This window comes from Podarcis tiliguerta (genome assembly GCF_965153285.1).
Source record: "Podarcis tiliguerta genome assembly, chromosome: 17".
In the NCBI taxonomy this organism is placed as follows: Eukaryota; Metazoa; Chordata; class Lepidosauria; order Squamata; family Lacertidae; genus Podarcis; species Podarcis tiliguerta.
The window spans coordinates 4,305,095-4,326,000 of record NC_139550.1 but is presented as its reverse complement, the minus strand read 5'-3'; the positions used below and the strand labels follow the sequence as shown (position 1 = coordinate 4,326,000).

General features: G+C 44.0%; 2 protein-coding genes across 3 annotated transcripts in view; one reads left to right on the top strand and one right to left on the bottom strand.

Moving 5' to 3' along the window:
• The window catches only part of DGKQ (diacylglycerol kinase theta), a 72,621-nt gene extending 69,277 nt beyond the window's left edge, over window positions 1–3,344 (bottom strand). For both annotated transcript variants that reach the window (XR_014506280.1, XM_083419592.1), the window contains exon 1: window positions 2,684–3,344. Coding sequence is in view for 1 of the 2 variants with exons in the window: in XM_083419592.1 (XP_083275718.1) it covers window positions 2,684–3,305 (622 nt within the window). In the remaining variant the exon portion in view is untranslated. The remainder of the gene's footprint in view (window positions 1–2,683) is intronic.
• Window positions 3,345–5,590: 2,246 nt separating this feature from the next.
• LOC310667779 (ciliary microtubule inner protein 2B-like) lies at window positions 5,591–15,352 on the top strand. Its single transcript, XM_083420715.1, has 5 exons — window positions 5,591–6,530; window positions 8,689–8,888; window positions 10,795–10,976; window positions 11,605–11,806; window positions 14,642–15,352. The coding sequence occupies exons 1-5, from the start codon at window positions 6,499–6,501 to the stop codon at window positions 14,737–14,739; spliced, it is 714 nt and encodes a 237-aa protein (XP_083276841.1). The 5' UTR covers window positions 5,591–6,498; the 3' UTR covers window positions 14,740–15,352.
• The last annotated feature ends 5,554 nt before the right edge of the window (window positions 15,353–20,906 follow it).

Here is a 20,906-nt window from a genome sequence, read left to right as displayed (position 1 = left end):
TCCAAGATCCCCATTCATATGAAAGAGCTCTATGAGTGTACATCAGTACATGCACAGAACCTCTTGCCATGTGCACCAAGTGCATGGCATGGCTAGCATGTGCAGCGGAGGGGGGGCGCACAACCCTATTCCCCCTTCTCTCTTCTCCTTTAGTGAAACCAATACCATTTGCGTAAGCTGACCTACTGACCTCCAAGATGGAAGAATAGCAGGCCATGAACAGGAGGCAATTTTACCGCAGAAAACAAGGGACACTAAGGAACAACTCTTCAGCCCACCAATAGCAGCCCATCAGCATGAAAGGACCAAGACCCTGCCAGTCCCAAAAGACTCAAGTGCACACAGAAGGGGTTTAACATTTACACCCCTTGTAAGCATCTGTTCATCTCTGACCCCTCAAAAAGAGAGCAAGTCCACCTTTTCCATCTTCTACATAGAATCTCAGTGGCAGCTAAGGCGGCATACAGCCAGTCACAGAAAACCATAAACGTTGGACCAGTTTGCTCGCCTATGCATTCTAATCTACCTGTGGGTGACAGAGTTTCTTGAGTAATCAAATCTAACACAACCAGCTTCCACGGAATGACTTTCTCTCAGACGATGTGACTAGTTTGTTTCTGGCAACAGAGAGTAAACTATGATAAAGGACTCAGCTGCTAAGTTTCTAACTGCCAGGCAGCATTTCAGGAGACAAATGTACACAGGTCTCACTACCCAAACACAATGCATTCTCAGGAAATTGTTTTTTAGGCGAATGTTTGCACAAGACGTTGACGATTTCCATTTATCCCTATGGGGAAATTTCTAATGCGTTCCCAACCACAGAATTTTGCCCCAAAACGATGAAAAACCCAGAGAAACCCTCTGAAACCTTGCAAAAGGCAAACAAAGAAGGGCAAAATGCTCTCTTATTTGTCCAATCTTTCCCATCCTCCCAACCATGGTTTCTGGTGAAATGGCTACACACAGGTCTGCCTGTTTGGATATCTGAATCAGTGGTGTGTATAGCAAGGTTTGGGTACCAATTCCTTGTCTTTGGATAAGTGAATTTTCATATAACAAGTGCTTGGATAACGGGACCTGCAAGTACTGGCAACCTATTAAGAGGGAATTCCCTTATAGCTGTAGTGCAAAAGGGAGGTTTTTCCAAGGGCAAAAAGAAGTGATGAGGAAAGCTTCAAATGATAGACCTCAAGATGTCAAGACAAAGAAATCTTGTCAGGAATATAGACCTACACATACACATATACATAGCCACCTCTACAAGGGAAAGTCCCTGGCATCTGGCTCTATGGCAACCCAGTAAGTTTTTACCGGCACATAAATGGCACTAACAGCTTCACCCGAATGATACCAACCTGTTAGGCAACTATTTAAGTAACAGAAGCCCCACCTTGGCAATCTTACAAGGGAAAGTGATTTGCATTTGCTGCTGCAACAGGAAAAGCTTTTCCCAACACAGAGATGAATCACAATCATAGAGTTGGAAGGGGGGGTCTAAGGGTCATCTAGTACCACCCCCTGCAATGCAGGAATCTGAACATGCAGTCCCCCATCCAATCTGAAACCACACCGGGCCCTGCAAATGTGCTAGCGGTTTCATTGCCAGAGGGTGGGGGGGACCCCACACTGAGAGGCTGGTTTAAGACAAAACAAGAACCACCAGGAAGGGAAATGTTGGCAAACCTACAAAAGGAAGTCCTTTGCATCTGCTGCTGCTATGGCGATCAAGTGACTGAGAAAGCTTCACCAGCTGCATTTCTGCCTGCTCGCAGGCACAGGAGACAGGCTGCCACTCACCCAAAATAGGAAGAAAAATGAAATCTGTCCCTAACACACACATACACCCACTCAAAACCACATTTCTCCTAGTGATAACACCCCCATCAGGAGTTGTGAGATTAACGTTCTTGCTTTTATTATGTATCATGTGTGTCTCTCTCTGTGTGTGTGTTGCATTTGTATGTTGTGAACCGCCCTGAGAGCTTCAGATGGAGGGCAGCATACAAAATAACTAACTAGATAGATAGATCAATCAATCAATCAATCAATCCAGGGTCTCACACATACACACATCACCACATCCGCTCATTCGGCAGAGCAGGAGACTTTTAATCTCAGGGTCACGGCTTGAGCATCACATTGGGCGAAAGATTCCTGCATTGCAGGGGGTTGGCCTAGATGACCCTTAAGGTCCCTTCCACCAATTCTATTATTCTTCTATGGATAATTTCCCCGATATGGGTCGTGAGGAGATTATTCTTGTTTTTATCATATATTCCGTGCGTGCCTGCGTGTACATTGTATTCATATGTTATGAACCACCTGAAATCTTTGGGTGGAGGGTGGCATACCAAGAAACATATTGATTAATTTGGGGTCTCACCCGTAACACACGAAAAGACTCCACATCTCTTCCACTGGTAATTCCCCCACTAGGGGTCGTGAGGAGATTCACGTTCTTGTTTTTTATTATGTATTGTGTGTGTGTGTGTGTGTGTGTGTGTGGTGTCTGTATGCTGTGAACCGCCCTGATGTTTTCGTCTGGAGAGCGGGATACAAATTAATTAATCAATTAACTGATCGATCGATCGATTAATTGGCAGGAGTCTCCCTTCCACAGGCACGAGCGCGCGCGCTCACGCTTTCCCCCTCCCTCCCCCCCCCCCGAGCCCGCCTTTACCTTCGCACAGGTACCCGGCCAGCCCCCAGATGAAGTCGGTGCAGTAGTGGCAGAAGGTGGGCTTGGTGAGGGTCACCCTCTTGAAGCAATGCCCGGGCGCGTTCCCACGAGACGCCGCTTGTTGATGCTGCTGCGGGTGCTGCTGCTTGGGCGACGCGGGCGGAGTCCGCCGTTGCTGGTGCAGCGAAGAGGCGGAGGAGGACGACGAAGACGACGACGTGGTGGTGGTGGGTAGCGAGCGGCTCTTTCCCCCTCTGCCTATGAGGGGGCTGGCGGAGGGGCTGGAGCCCCGGCTGCCGCCGCCGCCGAGCAGGGCGTGAGCTCCGTCTGCCATGCTCGCCCGGCTCTGAGGGAAGCCGCGGCTCGGGGTCCTCGAGAGGGAGAGCGAGTGCGCGCACGAGATGCCGCGTCCCCGTCTCTCCCTTTCCCCCCTCAGGGCGCGTCGTGAGGAGACGGGTGGCGGCGGGCGGTCGGGCGGGCAGGCAGCCCCTCTCTTGCGAGACTTCCGCCAGGGGAAGCCGGAGGCGGCAGCGGCGAAGGCGGCTGAGGAGGCGGCCTGAGGGAGGAGGAAGAGGAGGGACGCAGAAGGGCGGCGCTTCAGCGGCAGCCGCAACCGCCTCATGCCGGGCTGGCGGGCGGCGTGGGCGAGAGTCCCTCTCCTTCCCTCCCTCCCTCCCTCCCTCCCTCTCTCTTTTCAATTTTTTTTTATTGGTTTTCACAACATTATAAACAAGCAAACACATAAGACAAACATAAATCATAGCCCCATTGGAAATTACATTGTTAAGTGACTTCCTCGCTTCCCCTTGGTTGAATTTCATTGCATGTCCTTCTAACGGTTTTCCAAATCTTATAAAATTCACCCTAAACGTTAACATCCTTAGATCTCCGCATTATGAAATTAAACCTATTAATTCGGCACTTGGCATAAATGAAATCCTGAGCCAATTAAGTATCTGCAAGCTGTTTTCAGTCAATTTAACTAAGTAATCGTTAAATTTAATCCATTCTTCCTGATACTCCTCCTCTTTCTGGCCGCAGACTCTTCCGGTTAGGTCAGCTAGCTCCGAAAAATCCATCGTCTTCGTCTGCCATTCTTCTATTGCCTCTTTCTCTCTCTCTCTCTGGCGAGAAAGGGCCGGTGGAACTCCTCGCTCCAAGACGACTGCAGTCCTGACGAACTGCTTAGCATCCCCTCCAGCCATGCAGCATCTTAATGTAGCGATTTTCCCCTCTGCATCCCTTTCATAACTCTATTTTTATAAATCATTTGTCCATCCATAGTTCAGATTTTTACTACAGGTTTTCTGTCAATCCTACCAATCTTTACAATAGCTTTTCAACTAAATTATAAACTTCCCCCATTCTTTATTATAGAGGTCCTCTTCCTGGTTTCTAATTCTGCCTGTAAGCTTTGCCATCTCGACGTCGTTCATCAGTTTTGTCTGCCCCTCTTCTTTGGTCGGAGTTGTAGACCCTTAGGGTCATCTAATCCAACCCCCAGGGGCAGCCAAAGCAGAATGGCTCCATGAGTGCCGGATTTCCGTACAGTGGTACCTCAGGTTACAGACTCCGCTAACCCAGAAATAGTACCTCGGTATAAGAACTTTGCTTCAGGATGAGAACAGAAATTGTGCTCTGGCGGTGTGGCAGCAGTGGGAGGCCCCATTAGCTAAAGTGGTACCTCAGGTGAAAACACAGACGTCCTGTTGTAGAACAAAAATAATAATTTTACTATTTATACCCCACCCACCCATCTGACTGCATTGTTCTTAGCAATCTGAGAGACTTCCAACATATATAAAAAACATAATAAAACATTAATCGTTAAAAAAAATAACTTCCCTATACATGGCTGCCTTCAGATGGCTTTCAGGGGCTGGGATAACGCCAAAGCCTCCAACATTTCTCTGATGAAAATAGGGACAGCCTAAGGAAAAGCGGGATCAAATCAGAAAAAGCGATGGCTTCTGTAAATCTGGGACTGTCCCTGGAAAATAGGGGCACTTGGGGGGGTCTTGGTTAGAGCACTCTGCTCCGGCACCACAAAAAAAAAAGCCTTGGTTGCCCCTCATGGAGGCTTTCCTCAGTTATAAAGACCCGCAGCAGCATTCAAGGCCTTTGGGAGATTATTATTATGTAATTATTTATACCCCACATTTCCCTCCTGGCAGGGACTAAAGGAGGCTGACGGGTAAAAATGAGAACACCTTAAAAACATTCCCTTTGGGGGGGGGGAGATGACAATTTTTTAAAAGCAATTAAATAAATAGCTCTCTTGGTTAAGTATGAGACTCCTGATCTCAGGATCTTGGGTCCGAGCCCCACATTGGGCAAAAAGATTCCTGCCTTGCAGGGGGGTCAGGCTAGATGACCCTTGTGGTCTTTTCATTTTCTTCAATTTCACTTTTAATTTGTATACTGCCATTTCTACTTTGCTATACACAAGGCGGTTTGCAGCAACAAAAGGTGCAGCACACACACCTTAGACTAATCTGATCCAATACGAAAACTGTACAATCCTATTAGTTAGTTGGCATCTGTCTGCCTTGAGAGACTCCTCTGGGGGGTGAAGTCAAACCACTGTGTTGGCAGCACCAAAGTGGCCTCCCTGGGGTGCAAGCCTGGGCAGTGTGGATGGAGGTCCTGGCTGCCCAGACAAGACCCCACTCTCAGCCACGCTGATGGGTCCAAAGTAAAGCAGAGCAATAGGTTTGGCACCAGCTGGGATGCAAGAGTTTCCAGAAGGAGGCATACAAGGCACCATCCAACAGTCTTAGGGACTCCACTCCAGATTTGTGAAGGGTTTACTCCTTAGCCTTTGCGTCTCCCACAAAGCAGTGGGAGGTTTGGGATCAGATATCCCACAAGGCGGTGGGAGGTTTGGGATCAGTTTGGGATCCGACACCATGCTCTGACCATCTCTCCAGCTTGTCACCTTTAACAGACTGCAACCTTTTTTCCTAGGTCAACTCTAAAGACTACCTTTCTCCTTTTGCTAACCAAGGGCTGGAGGAGGGGCCCCACCCACTTGCTGTCTGCCCCACAGCCCCTCTCCATAGTTTTCTTAATGGCCCATTATCTTCCTTTTGTTTTCTTAATGGCTCATCTCCCAGGCAATTACCGCATCAGTAGACTGGCCTGGATTATATTTTAACCCTTGCTGGATCCAGGGCTTCAGGGGGCTTGATGAAATTATAACAGCTGCTGGACTCACAAATTTAGGGTGTCATGCACCCACAAACTCATAAGAATCTTTTCACAGAAGTCTACCTTTTTCCAGCCCCAGCCCCCACCCCAAACTGATCCTAGGGTCATTGAAGCAAATACTTAACCACTCATATTATACTTACTAGATGCACTGTTGGGAATGACTACATTTATATAGGTGATGTCCAAAGTTATAAACAGTAGACCCCTTAACTCCATTGATTTCAATGGTTCTACTCTGAGTATTACTAACATTGGTTTCACCCCATGTGTTTTTAAGCCATGGTTTGAATGAGTACATTCAAGCGCTAGTTAAAAACCCCACGTTTGTTTTGGAAAATCAAGCAACGTACTTTGCTGCCAACATAATGTGCAGGCTGGCAGTGTTACATTTTCCACGTTTTATTTACTCTAGCCCCAGCTGAGTTGAGTAGCTATAGTGACAAAACTTAGGTGCCCAAGCGTTGCTATTACACAAGCGAAGGGAGCCTAAGATATGCTTGACATTTCTCATTCCTGGGCTGCGCTTGAAGTGAAGGAACAATTGCTGCCTGCCAGTCTTCTAATCTCAGATACTTAAAACCCTCCTTGGATCAGCAGAACTAATGCTTTCGTACAATTCTTTCTACATACCAGGGTAAGGGCTTAAAACTGAACTTTTAGAACACCAGCAATTTGCAAAGAAAATATTTCTTCCCAGTCCACGGGGCTATTGATAGCCTGTCAGTTTCTACTGAAAGCCGATTAAATCTTGAGTGAAGATAAATCGGGGCTGGAGGGAAACATGCAAACAGATCCAAAAACAGGGCACATTAGAAATTACTTTTTTTTCAGCTGTCACTACTCTTCAACCAGACTTTTTTTTTGGGGGGGGGGAACTACTGAAAATTGTTTAATTAAATGGGGTGCACCTCGCATACCGATAAGCTGATTATCACACACTGTTGTGGCACGCAGTAAGAAGTTGTTTACTGCTTCCCTCTCCAAATTTCTGATCAGGAGCAGCAAGTTGGAAAAATTCTTCATGTTGCTCCTCAGGATATTATACCTGTCTAGCATGGTGAGCACAGGCACGTCATGGCTAATGGTATTCTGTATGAATCACCCTTTGCTTTGAAGACTTGTGAGGATACATGGGGCTCCTGCAGTTTCTTTGCTCCTTACACTCGCTTTATTGGGGTAGCTCCTTCCTGCACTGCTTGGATAACTTGAAAAGCCCTTTCTCTGCCAGTTTTCCCAAGAAGCAATGCTGATTGCAGGGAGGAGCATCGGTGTGGGCTCCTTCCTGTGTCATCCAAGGATTCTCAAGGACCCTTGAGTAAAGTCAGCAAGGAACTACACTACAGCAATTCCCATAGGTAAAGGTAAAGGGACCCCTGACCATTAGGTCCAGTCGTGGCCGACTCTGGGGTTGCGGCACTCATCTCGCTTTACTGGCCGAGGGAGCCGGCGTACAGCTTCCAGGTCTTGTGGCCAGCATGACTAAGCCGCTTCTGGCAAACCAGAGCAGCACACGCAAACACCGTTTATCTTCCCGCTGGAGCGGTACCTATTTATCTACTTGCACTTTGACATGTTTCGAACTGCTAGGTTGGCAGGAGCAGGGACCGAGCAATGGGAGCTCACCCTGTTGCGGGGATTTGAACTGCCGACCTTCTGATCAGCAAGTCCTAGACTCTGTGGTTTAACCCACAGTGCCACCTGCATCCTAGCAATTCCCATACCATGAACACAACAAGAGAAGAGGCCCTCAAGTTATTCCATGTGGGCAGAAGATGACACCTGCCTCAGGAGGGACATGCTATCATGTTTTCAACACAGCTGTTTGTTTAATGTTGTTGCAAGGCTTGCATGCCACCCCCAATCTCTGCCAAGCTGTAGCAAGTCTCTAGGGGTACCAGGTGGTTTCTCAGGGTCGTGTTTCCATTGGGAATCAAGATGGGGCAGAGGGAGCAGGGGTGGGGTCTAGGGGGGAGGTGAGGCCTAGGAAGAATCCAAGCGAGGCTTGAAGGACCCTATTCCATCCTATACAAGGCCCATCATCTCTGGTCACTGGCCTACAGTGACACGGAGGGAAAGTAATTCTCATTCCCCTTTTCTCTAAAGATACACTGAACAGGAAAAAAAATATATGAAACAGGAGCATCGTACTGGCCTGCTGGTCAGGGGGGCTTTGTTAGCTGTAGTTGCCTGTGTGTGTGTGTGTGTGTGAGAGAGAGAGAGAGAGAGAGAGAGAGATAAATATAGATATTACGCACACATTCTTTATTGAAAAATAAAAAGTACACAATTACAAGTGCACATGGTAAGATAAGACACAAAAAGATGAAGAAAAAAGAAATAGTACCCGTGTAGAAAACAAAACAGAACTAAAATGATGTATACATTACCAAAGGAAAAGAAAAGAATGTTATTGTAGTTAACCAGACCTCAATCTAATACAGTATTTATAAAAATGAATTTCAAATATTGTTAAATTTGTCCATGGCAAGCTAACGTTTGTACTCAACTTGTTCATGTGCAGCGAGTTTGTGCATATCTTCCATCATTTTTATTTGTCCACTTCTCCAATACCTGTCTTTTTGCCGTAGTAAGGGCACGGGGAGTCCATTCATATTGCCCCTTTGTTAGATTCCATGTGTTGGGTCTATAATTCACAATGATATTTTCCTCTGCTAATTTAAGATTATTCCTGTAGTTCTCTGTTGAGGACAGACTTAATGGTGCACAGCATTCTGACACAGCATATGAAAAGTTCACTACTGAGCCTTATCGTCTTCTTTTTCTTCTTCCAGATATACAGGTTTCGTTCCAAATCTTGAAAGCATTATTGGGGAAACTTACGGCAATGCCACCAGAAAGCTGCTTGCCCGTCAGGCAAAGTTGCTGCGGTTAAGCCACACTGCTGCTGACACACCTGAGCACAGAAATCTTCTCGGACAGCCATGCGGTCATCATTATACTCAGCAGGCAGGAGGCAGAAATACTGTATATGGTATGACAACTGTCCTTAAGATATGATTCAATACATTTCAGAAAATTATAATGAAGAATACCCCCTGCCCCAGCATCAATAATTCCTAAGAACATGAGAAGAGCAGTGTTGGGTGAGACCAATGGTCCACGTGGTCCAGCAACTAGTATTCAGAAGCATAAAGACGTAAAACATAGCCTTATCCTCCATGGATCCCGCTTTTTAAGGGTGGTACTACACATGTAATCAGGGGCGGAGGAAGGGGGGCGGACCACCCCTGGTGTCATCACTGAGGGGGTGGAACTGTGTGGAGTTATCTCCTGTTCCACTCACAACATGTAGGATTGTTGGTGCTATGTCTTTATTGCATAAGGAGGGAACCTTTCTTCTGTCAAACGAAATCAAATACGAAATTGCATAGTACATCAACTATCAAGCACCACCAAATGTTGAAATCGATTCTCGCTTTTCTTCTGTTTTACCCCTCTGAGAGCCAGTGTGGTGTAGTTCTTAAGAGCGGTAGACTCGTAATCTGGTGAACCGGGTTCGCATCTCCGCTCCTCCACACGCAGCTGCTGGGTGACCTTGGGCTAGTCACACTTCTTGAAGTCTCTCAGCCCCACTCACCTCACAGAGTGTTTGTTGTGGGAGAGGAAGCGAAAGGAGAATGTTAGCCGCTTTGAGACTCCTTCGAGTAGTGATAAAGCAGGACATCAAATCCAAACTCTTCTTCTTCTTCTCTGCATACTCAGTATCCAAATATGCTATCTATTTTGGTAGCAAGTTAAATATCTGCACAGGTTATTTTACAGTGATACCTCGGGTTAAGAACTTAATTTGTTCTGGAGGTCCGTCCTTAACCTGAAACTGTTCTTAACCTGAGGTACCACTTTAGCTAATGGGGCCTCCCGCTGCTGCTGCTGCGTGATTTCTGTTCTTATCCTGAAGCAAAGTTCTTAACCCGAGGTACTATTTCTGGGTTAGCAGAGTCTGTAACCTGAAGCGTCTGTAACCTGAAGCGTATGTAACCTGAGGTACCACTGTACCTTGAAAGTGTTTCTGATGGGATATTGGGAAGAATCTGAGGAGAAAGTGGGGGGGGGGGAGAGGGAGAAGGAAAACCAAGACATTATCTTTCACCTGATAAACCAAGGTTTTTCCAAACTTAAGAGTCATGTGGGCATGCTTCCTCTTCCATATTCCCTCATGCATCTTAATGCAACATTTTCAGAGTTTGTTAATGTACTGTTTATTGTTACATCAAAACTGTGGTTAACACTTTGACTGCAATGGTAGTTTGCAAACCAGGATCAAACCAAGTTCTGCAATCCTGGTTTACGGTCAGAGCTTAAACCACAGTTTCCCGTTTTTTTACATAATAGGAAACCTTGGTTTAACAAACTCCAGAAAGATGATCAGATCACACGCATTGCACCTGAACTGGGTCTAGATATGTAATTTTTGATTCTTTGAATTCAAATAATTCATTTGAAGGATATCTTTGGGCAGTCTTCCATGTACCCTGTGGAAATCTACAATAAATAAGTTGAAAAAGATTATTTCCCCCCATTTCATAAAGAGAAAATCATACTGTGGTTCAATTCCACTTTCCCTTGGAATAAAGAGAGAATGAAAATTACCATAATATCCCCAGTTCTAACCGTGTGCAACACACATTTCCAACAATAGTGCAAAGCCACCTGACATTAATAGGAAAGTGCATGAGAGGCTGAGAACTTTATAAGGAAAATGAAATAGGAAGTAAGAGGACGCCAACCCGCTGAATTGTCTGTCTTAAGATGACAACCAATAATAAAATTCCAACATTAAGCCTTATTATCTAGGATTAAAGCAATCCCTTCCTGATTTCAAATGCATGTTCAGCTTTTATCTCCATGACTGTTGCAAACTTCCATCCCTGTCCCAGAATACCCACCAATGAATACCAATCACCATCTCTTTACACGAAGACCTCTGTATGACTGCGATCCTTCAACTGCTTCAGCTGTTCAGACAATTGAAAGAGCAAAGGCAGACTTAAAACCACCACCAAAACCAGACAAGACAAGACTACTCACCCTAACAAAGCCAGGAGACAAGACAGTTATGGTATGTAGGTTTCAGGCATTACTATGACTTTCACATACTCCAGAAAGTATCAGTGCTATTTGGTTTTGATGATACGCATCTAGGACTTCAGGGCTCCTCTGGCTTAAGTCAACGGCTCAATCTAGATACACACTAAACCATTCTTTGGCATTATGCAAACAAGTTATCAAGTTGTGACATCTCCCTCTCTTCTCCTGCACTAATAACTTCCTGGGCCTGGGCAAACCACAGTTCAGGGCTACATCTGATCTGGCAAATAAAAGTTTGCATGAGCCCTTCAAATCAGGATTAGGAACCAGTGTTTGATTCTGGCTTCCTTTCTTAGTTCACAGTGTAAGAACAAACCATTGTTTTGCCAGTTCAGATGTGACATGAAACTGTAGTTTGTCAAAACCCAGGAAGGTCTTCATGAAAAATAAGGGAAGCGAGGAAGGATTTGAAGGCTGGCGGGGGGGCGGGCGGGCAGAGATGATGTCACATTATGTTCTGGAAGGGGTCCAGGCAAAAGGGGCAGCAAGAGAGATTGAGCAGAATACTTTAAGACTGTTGGACAACTGAAGATGTTAGAGCTGGAGGAGAGAAGGCCAGTGTGTCATAATTTTACTCTGAATTATTTCTGTCATGACAGATTTCTTCTTCTGCAACACCTGGTTGGCCCTCTGACAAGAAAATATTGGGTACCACCATTCCGGAGTCAGTCAGAGTTCAAAACGCAGAGGGTGAACAAACTTCTACTCCCAAGAAGAGAGATGCTATTCAAAAAAGTCTCGGAAAACCAATATACAGAGCTGATAGGGGTTTCCCTCCATCTTACACTGGCTACATCCCAGGTATGTTTCCCCACCCTAGCCTAAATTTGTGGTTCCATTTGCATTAATCCATCCACATTAAAAGAAAAAGAAAAACACCCTTAATCTATTTCGCTAGAGAAGATTAAAAACAAACCCGGAAATAAAGTATATCTAGGTCATTTCATCTGCCCCTTTAATCTCCCAGTTATAAGCTATTAGGTAAAGTGGAAACATTGCCTGGGCATATGCAGATCCAATCCTTAGCGAATTGCATTTTGCAAAGAGGTTAAAGGGCAATTTCACAAATGAAAATCGAGACAGTCTGTATGGAGGCTGTCTTGACCCTGTCCCTGTGTTGGGTCACACACAGAAGCAAAGAACTTCAATAATGAAGGATTTTCATGACCAGATTCCAAAGTCGTTTGCTTAAGCACCTAGAGAAGATCCGAGATGGTGGCCAAAGTTGTACCTGTTTTACAGCTGTCCTGGCTACTGCTCCTTTCCTACTGCTGGAGAAGATATAACTTTTAAATATAAGTTTGGTTTTGACATAAGTACCATAGTTTCATGTGACTGGAACTAGCCTTAAGATTGCATGACCCCTCCTCCTCTCATCATATGTGCTATTTCTTTCCCTTCTGGGTCTTCAGCAAAACACAGTTTGCTGTTGTGTCTGAACCAGAAAGCAAGTTTGCACTTGTTCTGAAAAGCAGGATTGTGAATCTGCTATAAAACTGAGGCTCATTCCAGGTTTGTTCTTGCAATGCCAAACCATGATTTGGTGTCATGCCTGAAGTGGGCATATGTCGAAAAGGTGGTAGTGATCTTTTTTAAATGGAAGAACCATAGCAAGAATCTACTTGTCTCTGGGGCAAAATATAGTCAAGATAAAATCTTAAAGTGCCCTCTTAAGTGGGAAGTATCTGAGACTCTGAACTGGTAAGTTTAACTTTCCCCAGCTGATACCAAATATCTGGTGTAGACCAATCTTCCTACCTTATTTTAAAAGCACTGAAAGTGACGTAGTACAGTACAATACTAATTGAAATCATCGTGTCCCTCCTGTAGGTTTATATTTTAAAAAGAGGGAGAAATATACACAACCAGGGGAGGGGAGGCGGAGGAGACATGAAAGACATTATGGAGTAGAGAAAAATGCTTCAACAAGGCATGGTTTAGTCTGGCTTACTTTATGAAAACGTTAGCTGTGCAGTTAGGAAACAGATTTAGCTCCCTGTTTACCAAAGCTCATACCTGGATTGCAGACGCAACTCAATGGCCGACACTTTAGAGGAAAGGAAATACGAGGCCTCTCTCTCAACCACAGAGGATGTTCTGTGAAGCAGAGGACAGCCTCTGTCTCTCTCAACCAGCTGCATCTTAAGAGTTTCAAGTGATATAAACCCGATAAAACAGTCACTTTTGCCACCAACACTTTGGGTGGCTTGAAGAGGTGGGTAGAGGTTGTGCGGTGCAGTGGTTAGAGTACTGGACTAGGACCTGGGCAGCCAAGGTTCAAATCCCCATTCAGCCATGAGGTAGGGGAGGGATGCTGCTGAGATAGCGATAGCTGTCAACTTACAGATTTGAAAATAAGGGGCCAGCAGCCTTGAAAATAAGGGACCAGCAGCCAAAATAAGGGACCAGCAGCCTCACCTGTTCCAGGCACTCCAGTCTTCCTGTCCTCCTGCAGTCTGGTCAAACTCATGCTGGTAGCTTCGAGAACACTGTGCAACCAACTTTGTAACCAGAGGTTCAACTGAATAGAATCTGAATCACATGCACCACAAGGCCTATGCAGCCTCAACTTAAGATGGCTCCCCGGCCTGGCTTTGCACTGCAAAGTTTGCAGCAGCACGTGCAACAAAATGGCGTCCAGCATTCAAAAAACCACTCAGCTTGTATTAACTAGCCACACACAAGGCATGCAAGCTCCACCCCCCAGTCGTTCTTAGACTTCTTATTGAGTGAGCAACACAGCCAAGCAACACAGTTGGAGCCTCCCTCCTCCCTGGCCAGCAGGGAGGGAGGGAGAGGAGCTGCTTCCTTTGAAATTTAAGGGACATCTAAGGGACATCCATCAATAAGGGACAGCAGCGGGACATGGCGCTGGAATAAAGGACTGTCCCTTCAAATAAGGGACACTTGACAGCTATGGGGGTAGCTCACTTGGTAGAGCATGAGACTCCTCGTCTTAGGATCATGGTTTTGAACCTCATGTTGTGCAAAAGATTCCTTAACTGCAGGGGGCTGGACTTGATGACCCTTGTGGTCCTCATCCAACTCTACAATTCTATGATGCTACATGAAGGTCAGTAGGTTCAGCCTTTAGTAAAAGAGAAGCATACCTTTGAAGCCTTTTTCTCTTTTCCTAGCACTCTAAACACATATCTTGAGCAGGAAGTATGGTACCTTTCTTAAGATCAAAGAAGTAGAGGCGGTACAACCATGTAAAATTGCCTAAACCTCTTACCTCTTCAGATCTATTTCTAGCAACTCATCTAGCAGGAGGTTCTTTGGAACACAGAAGAAAGTTTGCCAGCAAAAGTAAACACACATTGTTGAGGTTTCACTGCCATAGGCTGATCACAACTCAAGTACTACCAGTGCAGGACTTCAGTCCAGAACAATTAGACAGACTCTTCTTCTTCCCTCCATATTTCTTTTTCCTTTTGTATTATGTCTCTTAGATTGTAAACCATGATTACAAAATGCAAGTGCCTCAACTGCTTTAGCAGAAAGGCAGTGTGTTAAAGTAATTGGCTAGTTAGAAACTAAAAGCTCATTAATGTTCCCTTCCATGTCTGAATATTAGTCACAAGTTACACAAAATAGCAAAATGAACAGTGAACCCTTCTGCTTCTTCAAAAACAGGTCACAAGTTCTCATTTGGAAAGACCTGGGGAGTGAGCACCAGAAACTCTCTGGAAGCAGGAAAGAGGCGGCCTTTTGTATGGACTTCTCATATGTAAGCAGGGCATGCCTAATCAAATTGCATGCCATAAATCGCCATCAGTTCAAATATATGCGTTGTCATCTGAAACATATTAAAGTTTCCCTTTCCTTTCCTTTATAAGTAGACGCATAAGATAGTTTCTACCAGGGCTAAGCTGAAACTATTTTCACAATCTTCCCTCACCACACAGAAAACAAACCCTCCTTTTTATGATTTTTGGTACTCCTTGCAAAAAGAAAAGAAAAGAGGATGTTTCTATTTTTCTCTCTCCTATTTTTCTCTCGGACACCTTGGTAAACTATGGTTTAGCTTTCTGCAAACAAGCCTCATACTTCTGCCTACACTTCTTCTTCCCGTACATGCACAGACAGGACAGCAGAAGCATTTGTGTCCATTTATAACTAACTGCATTTTATGCCTAAACCGGGACAAACTGTGGTTCATCATGACCATGGTTTGCCCCAAAGTCGTTTTCAAACCATGGTTATGATCTCAGCTTGTTTGAAGAAACTATAATTAAAACTAATTGCAGTGCCCCATTGGGAGAAAATGACAAATCACCATTACTTTACGACAGAAAAGGATGCTGCTTCTTCTTCTTTTAATTAAAGATTTCTTGGTTTACAAAAGTATGTGCAATGTCTCCTTTTTCAAGTTACACTTTCTACAGATCAGTTTCATTTGTTGAGACATTAGTGTTACATTAGGAAGAAAAGGGGGAAAGAGGTGGGGGGCATGGTGAGTGTGGGTGGGGCCGGGTGGCAATGCTTCTATTTTACTTAATGTGTGTGGGGGGGTTTTGTGTCAGCGTCGCTTGTGCAGGTTCTCTTTGCTATTTGCTTGTGTTCCTTTGGTGGTGAGAGAGGTTGGGGTTGGCCTAGGGTGTGGTTGTTTGTTTGTGACTGGCTGTGGTGAACTTTGTTTTCATGTGTGAGTGGGGTGGGTGGGTGTTTTGGATCAGGTTAGCCATATTGATTTGTATGCTGTTAGTGGATTCTTGGCATTGTCTTGTTAGGCTGTACAGTGGTACCTCGCAAGATGAATGCCTCGGAAGACGAAAAACTCGCAAGACGAAAGAGTTTTTCGTTTTCTGAGTTGCTTCGCAAGACGGATTTCCCTATGGGCTTGCTTCGCAAGACGAAACGTCTTGCGCCTTTTTTTTTTTAAACCGCCAATGCATTCCTATGGGAAACCGTCAATACACAGTGGTGCTTCGCAAGACAAAAAAACTCGTAGAACGAAAAAACTCGCTGAACGAATTAATTTCGTCTTTCGAGGCACCACTGTATATGTGATATATGGGAGCCTTATTGGGGTGAAAGCACTTCTTCTATTTGTCCCCATGTCAGTTTCAGTTTATTCATTAGTTTTTCTAATAAAGCGGTTTCCCATACTATTTGGTACCATTGGTCCATGCTTACTCCTGACAGGTCTCTCCAGAGAAAAGGATGCTTCTGAGATCTCTATAGCTGCACTGGAAGAAACAGGGGGATGGCAAAAGGGCTTGTGCTTGTACAGTGGTACCTCAGGTTACAGATGCTTCAGGTTACAGACGCTTCAGGTTACAGACTCCACCAACCCAGAAATAGTACCTCGGGTTAAGAACTTTGCTTCAGGATGAGAACAGAAATCGTGTGGTGGCAACAGGAGACCCCATTAGCTAAAGTGGTACCGTACCTCAGGTTAAGAACAGTTTCAGGTTAAGAACGGACTTCCGGAACAAATTAAGTTCTTAACCCGAGGTACCACCGTACCTGGAAACTGCAATTAATCCAGAATGCGGCAGCTAGACTGGTGACTGGGAGTGGCTGCCGGGACCACATAACACCAGTCCTGAGAGATCTGCATTGGCTCCCAGTACGTTTCCGAGCACAATTCAAAGTGTTGGTGCTGATCTTTAAAGCCCTAAACAGCCTCGGCCCAGTATACCTGAAGGAGTATCTCCACCCCCATCGTTCAGCCCAGACACTGAGGTCCAGCTCCAAGGGTCTTCTGGCGATTCCCTCACTGTGAGAAGTGAGGTTACAGGGAACCAGGCAGAGGGCCTTCTCGGTAGTGGCGCCCGCCCTGTGGAACGCCCTCCCTTCAGATGTCAAGGAAATAAGCAGCTATCTTCTCTTTAAAAGACATCTGAAGGCAGCCCTGTTTAGGGAAGTTTTTAATATTTAATGCTGTATTTTTTTAACACTTGATTGGGAGCCGCCCAGAGTGGCTGGGGAATGTCAATCAGATGGGTGGGGTATAAACAGTGCTTTCACTGCGCAGCGATCCCTCTTGCTGTTCTGGCTTCTGAGATTCAGAATATTTTTTTCTTGTTTTTCTCCTCCAAAAACTAGGTACGTCTTGTGGTCTGGTGCGTCTTATAGAGTGAAAAATACGGTAGATGGAGACATTTCAAGAAAGGAATCAATCTTTTATCACTTGAAACACTGCTAGGATCTCTCAGTCGGTAGAGCACGAGGCTTTTAATCCCAGAGATATGGGTTTGAGCCCCATGTTGGACGAAATATTCCTGCATTGCCAGGGGGTTGGACTAGATTATTATTGCTTTGGGTTTGATTTTATATGCTGTGGTCTTGTTTGTGAACCGCCTCGAGACCTCCGGGTACAGGGCGGTGTATAAATTGAATAAATAAATTAAAAATAAATAAATATAATAATAATAGATAATCCTTATGGTCCCTTCCAACTTTACAATTCTGTGTGATTCAGCACAGACAAGATCAGATATGCTAAGCCTCAGCATAAACTCTCATTTATCCCAATGTTTGACTTTGGCCAATGTTGTCCAGTCCATCAGCAAATCCTCACCAACCTTTCGCTTGACAAGCTGTAGATATTTCTGTTTCCGAGAAACATTCTTTTGATCTGTATTTGGCACAAATGTATATTTCCCCCTGTTACACAGTTAACATTTGGGACACTCAAATCAGTGTCTTAATCCCAGTTTTAAAACGTATTTTCCAACACTTTTTTGATCCCGAAGTATCTAGTGACTTATATAATTCTTCTAATCATATTTTTACACTGAATTTCTTGCTGCAAGATTATGGAAAAAAGAAAATTCAGAGAATAACAGATACTCTCTCCATGTCTATTAATAAATAAATAATAAATAACAAGATGTTTATTATCATAATAAATTACAAGATGAAAAAATATTTTTTTTTATAATTCCAGTGGCACTTTAAAGATCACCTAAATACAAGCTTTCAAGGTATGAGCTTTCATGCGTAATACACATTTCGTCAGATACTGTTTATTAATAGCCCATTCACATTTATCAACAGTCATTTTATTGACTGCATTTCTCCGAACACTTCCTTGTTCTGGTGAAAGGGGGAAAAATAAAGACAACTGCATATGTAGGATCATCTTACAGAATTCAGGAAGCTGTGCTAATTACTTGAGAACATAATTTGACCCAAACTATAAGAAAGCATTTACATTCATTTGCTTCAATGTGCCGCCCTCCGCTATTTCAGAAAGCAGCTTATGCAAATTGCATATGCTAGTGAAGAATTAGAAGACATACTATACAAATCTTGTAACTTTATCATAGAGATTAAATGATCAGTTTGTCCTTTGATCACTGTCCCCTTCACAGGAAATTCTTTAGTGGTTTCTGACTTCCATAGTCATGGATACAAAACCTTATGTAACGGAGTCTTGCAAAGCTTCTATTACACAACCTTCACAGCCCCATTAAGTAACTTTTTACAGAATTACTACAGGGTACTGGTTATTCAAATGCTGTTTAAACATTTTAACAATGAAAACCTGCATTGTTAGTGAGCCATTCTGTATTTTTTAGAGTGTACACACCCATTGAGTGGAACCAAATTCTTGTTTTTTTGGATGCTTTGTCTGTGGACTATTAAACTTGAAGTGAACTCATGCATTCTAACTACGGGTACCTACTGTGTTTTCTACCATGCGTGCTTCAAGGACTACGATCCCTCTCCCTGTTTGTGGAAACACTCATTTATTTATAAATATATTTATATACCGCTGTATCATTAAAAATGCATTAAAGTTATTTACAGCAATAAAACATAAAACTGTACCATAAAATCCATTAAAAAGTTTAAACAGATGTCAACTCAATTAACCATAGTCAAAGGATGCATTTTTAATTGCCTGGAGGAATAGAGAAGATTTTGGCATGTGCTTTAAAGTTGACACCAAAGGAGCCTGCAGATCTCAAAGGAGCCTGCAGATACTCTTGCATTTGCTTCCATAGAATCCTAGTTTTAAAAATCCACTTGCAGCTTTTAATTATGTAGATTAGATTTCATCCATATCTGTGCGCCAATGTAAAAGCTGCTGGAATGGATCCTCACCTTCTCACCCATCTGCCTAAATTTTAAAGGTAAACGTAACTATTAGGTGAAATATTTGGGGACGGGATAGGGAGACTATTCCATATTCATTTCTTTAAAAAAAATAATTCAGGATTTCTCTAAAGCCAACCACTGCTGTAGCTGGTCTCTGCTTGGCCAAGGTGCTCACCTTTCTGCTGCAAAGTCTATTCCCCCCCGCCAAAAAAAAGTGTTCTGCAAGTAAGGAATGGATTATATGTATATATATATATAGAGAGAGGTTTTACTTAATTTTATACATTTTAACTTTTAACCATTTCAAAACATTAAAATAAAAAGGTTCTTTCGAACCTTCGGACCTTCCCTCCCTCCCTGGGTTCCATTTTCAATGAAAATAAAATATTTTATCTTTTTCTGCATCTTTTACCGTTATCTGTTATCCAAAGATCTTTTCACATTACAAGTTTCCAGTGATTTTAACTGTTTACAGTGGTCTTTTAAATATGTTAAAAAGTTAGTCCAGTCTTTAAAAAATACTTGATCTTCCTGGTTCCTGATCTTTCCGATCAGTCTTGCCATCTCCGCATCCTCCATTAGCTAAGTCTGCCATTCTTCTCTGGTCGGTAATTCTCCTTCTTTCCATCTCTGGGCTAGAAGCATTCTCGCAGCTGTTGTGGCGTACATGAACAGTCCTGCTGCCCCACATATCCAACACTCGCACCCTGTCTTTTCCTGCTGCCCAAGCAAGAGCCCATACTTCCAATTGCAGTGGGTTCAAAGTGAGGACGATAAATGCCTCCATCTGGATGACTGCTGCGATTGGGATGGTGAGCAGTAACTTCTCCCTTGCCCTCGAGCTTGCAGGGAAATTAGGAGGGCTGTTGCAGAATGAAAGAAATCTTTCTCAAATATCTCAGTCAATCTGTATATGATGGAAAACAAAATCACTGAAAAACACGTCTCCACCCCCATCGTTCAGCCCGGACACTGAGGTCCAGCTCCGAGGGCCTTCTGGCAGTTCCCTCTCTGCACGAAGTGAGGTTACAGGGAACCAGGCAGAGGGCCTTCTCGGTAGTGGCGCCCTCCCTGTGGAACGCCCTCCCGTCAGATGTCAAGGAAATAAAACAACTATCTGACTTTTAGAAGGTATCTGAAGGTAGCCCTGCTTTGGGAAGTTTTTTATGTTTGATGTTTTATTGTGTTTTTAATATTCTGTTGGGAGCCGCCCAGAGTGGCTGGGGAAACCCAGCCAGATGGGTGGGGTAAAAATACATTATTATTTTAATGTGATGCGCAGATGGGCCACTCCGGCCACCTGCAGTTTCTCTGGCAATCCAAACCTTAAAAAAAAAGTTTGAAAGTGCTTCCTGATTTAGCCCCTTTGTAGTGAAATATATTTGAATTATCCATTTGATTAAACCGATTGACCGCAGAAGCCTATGCATATTTACTTAGATTTTTACTGGGTCCACTGGAGCTTACAAACAGATTGTGCTGTACATAGAAAGCCCCCTAGACACACTGGAACTGATTTCTGACAAAACATGCAAGGGATTGCACTGTTAGTGTGGTGACCCTATTTATTAGTTTAGGCCCGGTCATCTGGAAGTAAGCCCATTTAATAAGTGTAGGATTGCAGTGTTGGCCACATTATTTTCTATTCTATCAACACGCTTGATAAAAATGTATTTCATCTGCCCTGGCAAAGACAAGTGCAAACCATTAACAAAACAGAATATCAAGTACAATAAAATGGACTTACTAAGCGTCACTGCTTGCAGTATTTAAGCCTGTTAGCCCAATCTTCTGGTCGAGCAATCAGTAGTACAGCTGTTGAACTATAATGATCCCCACGCATTGT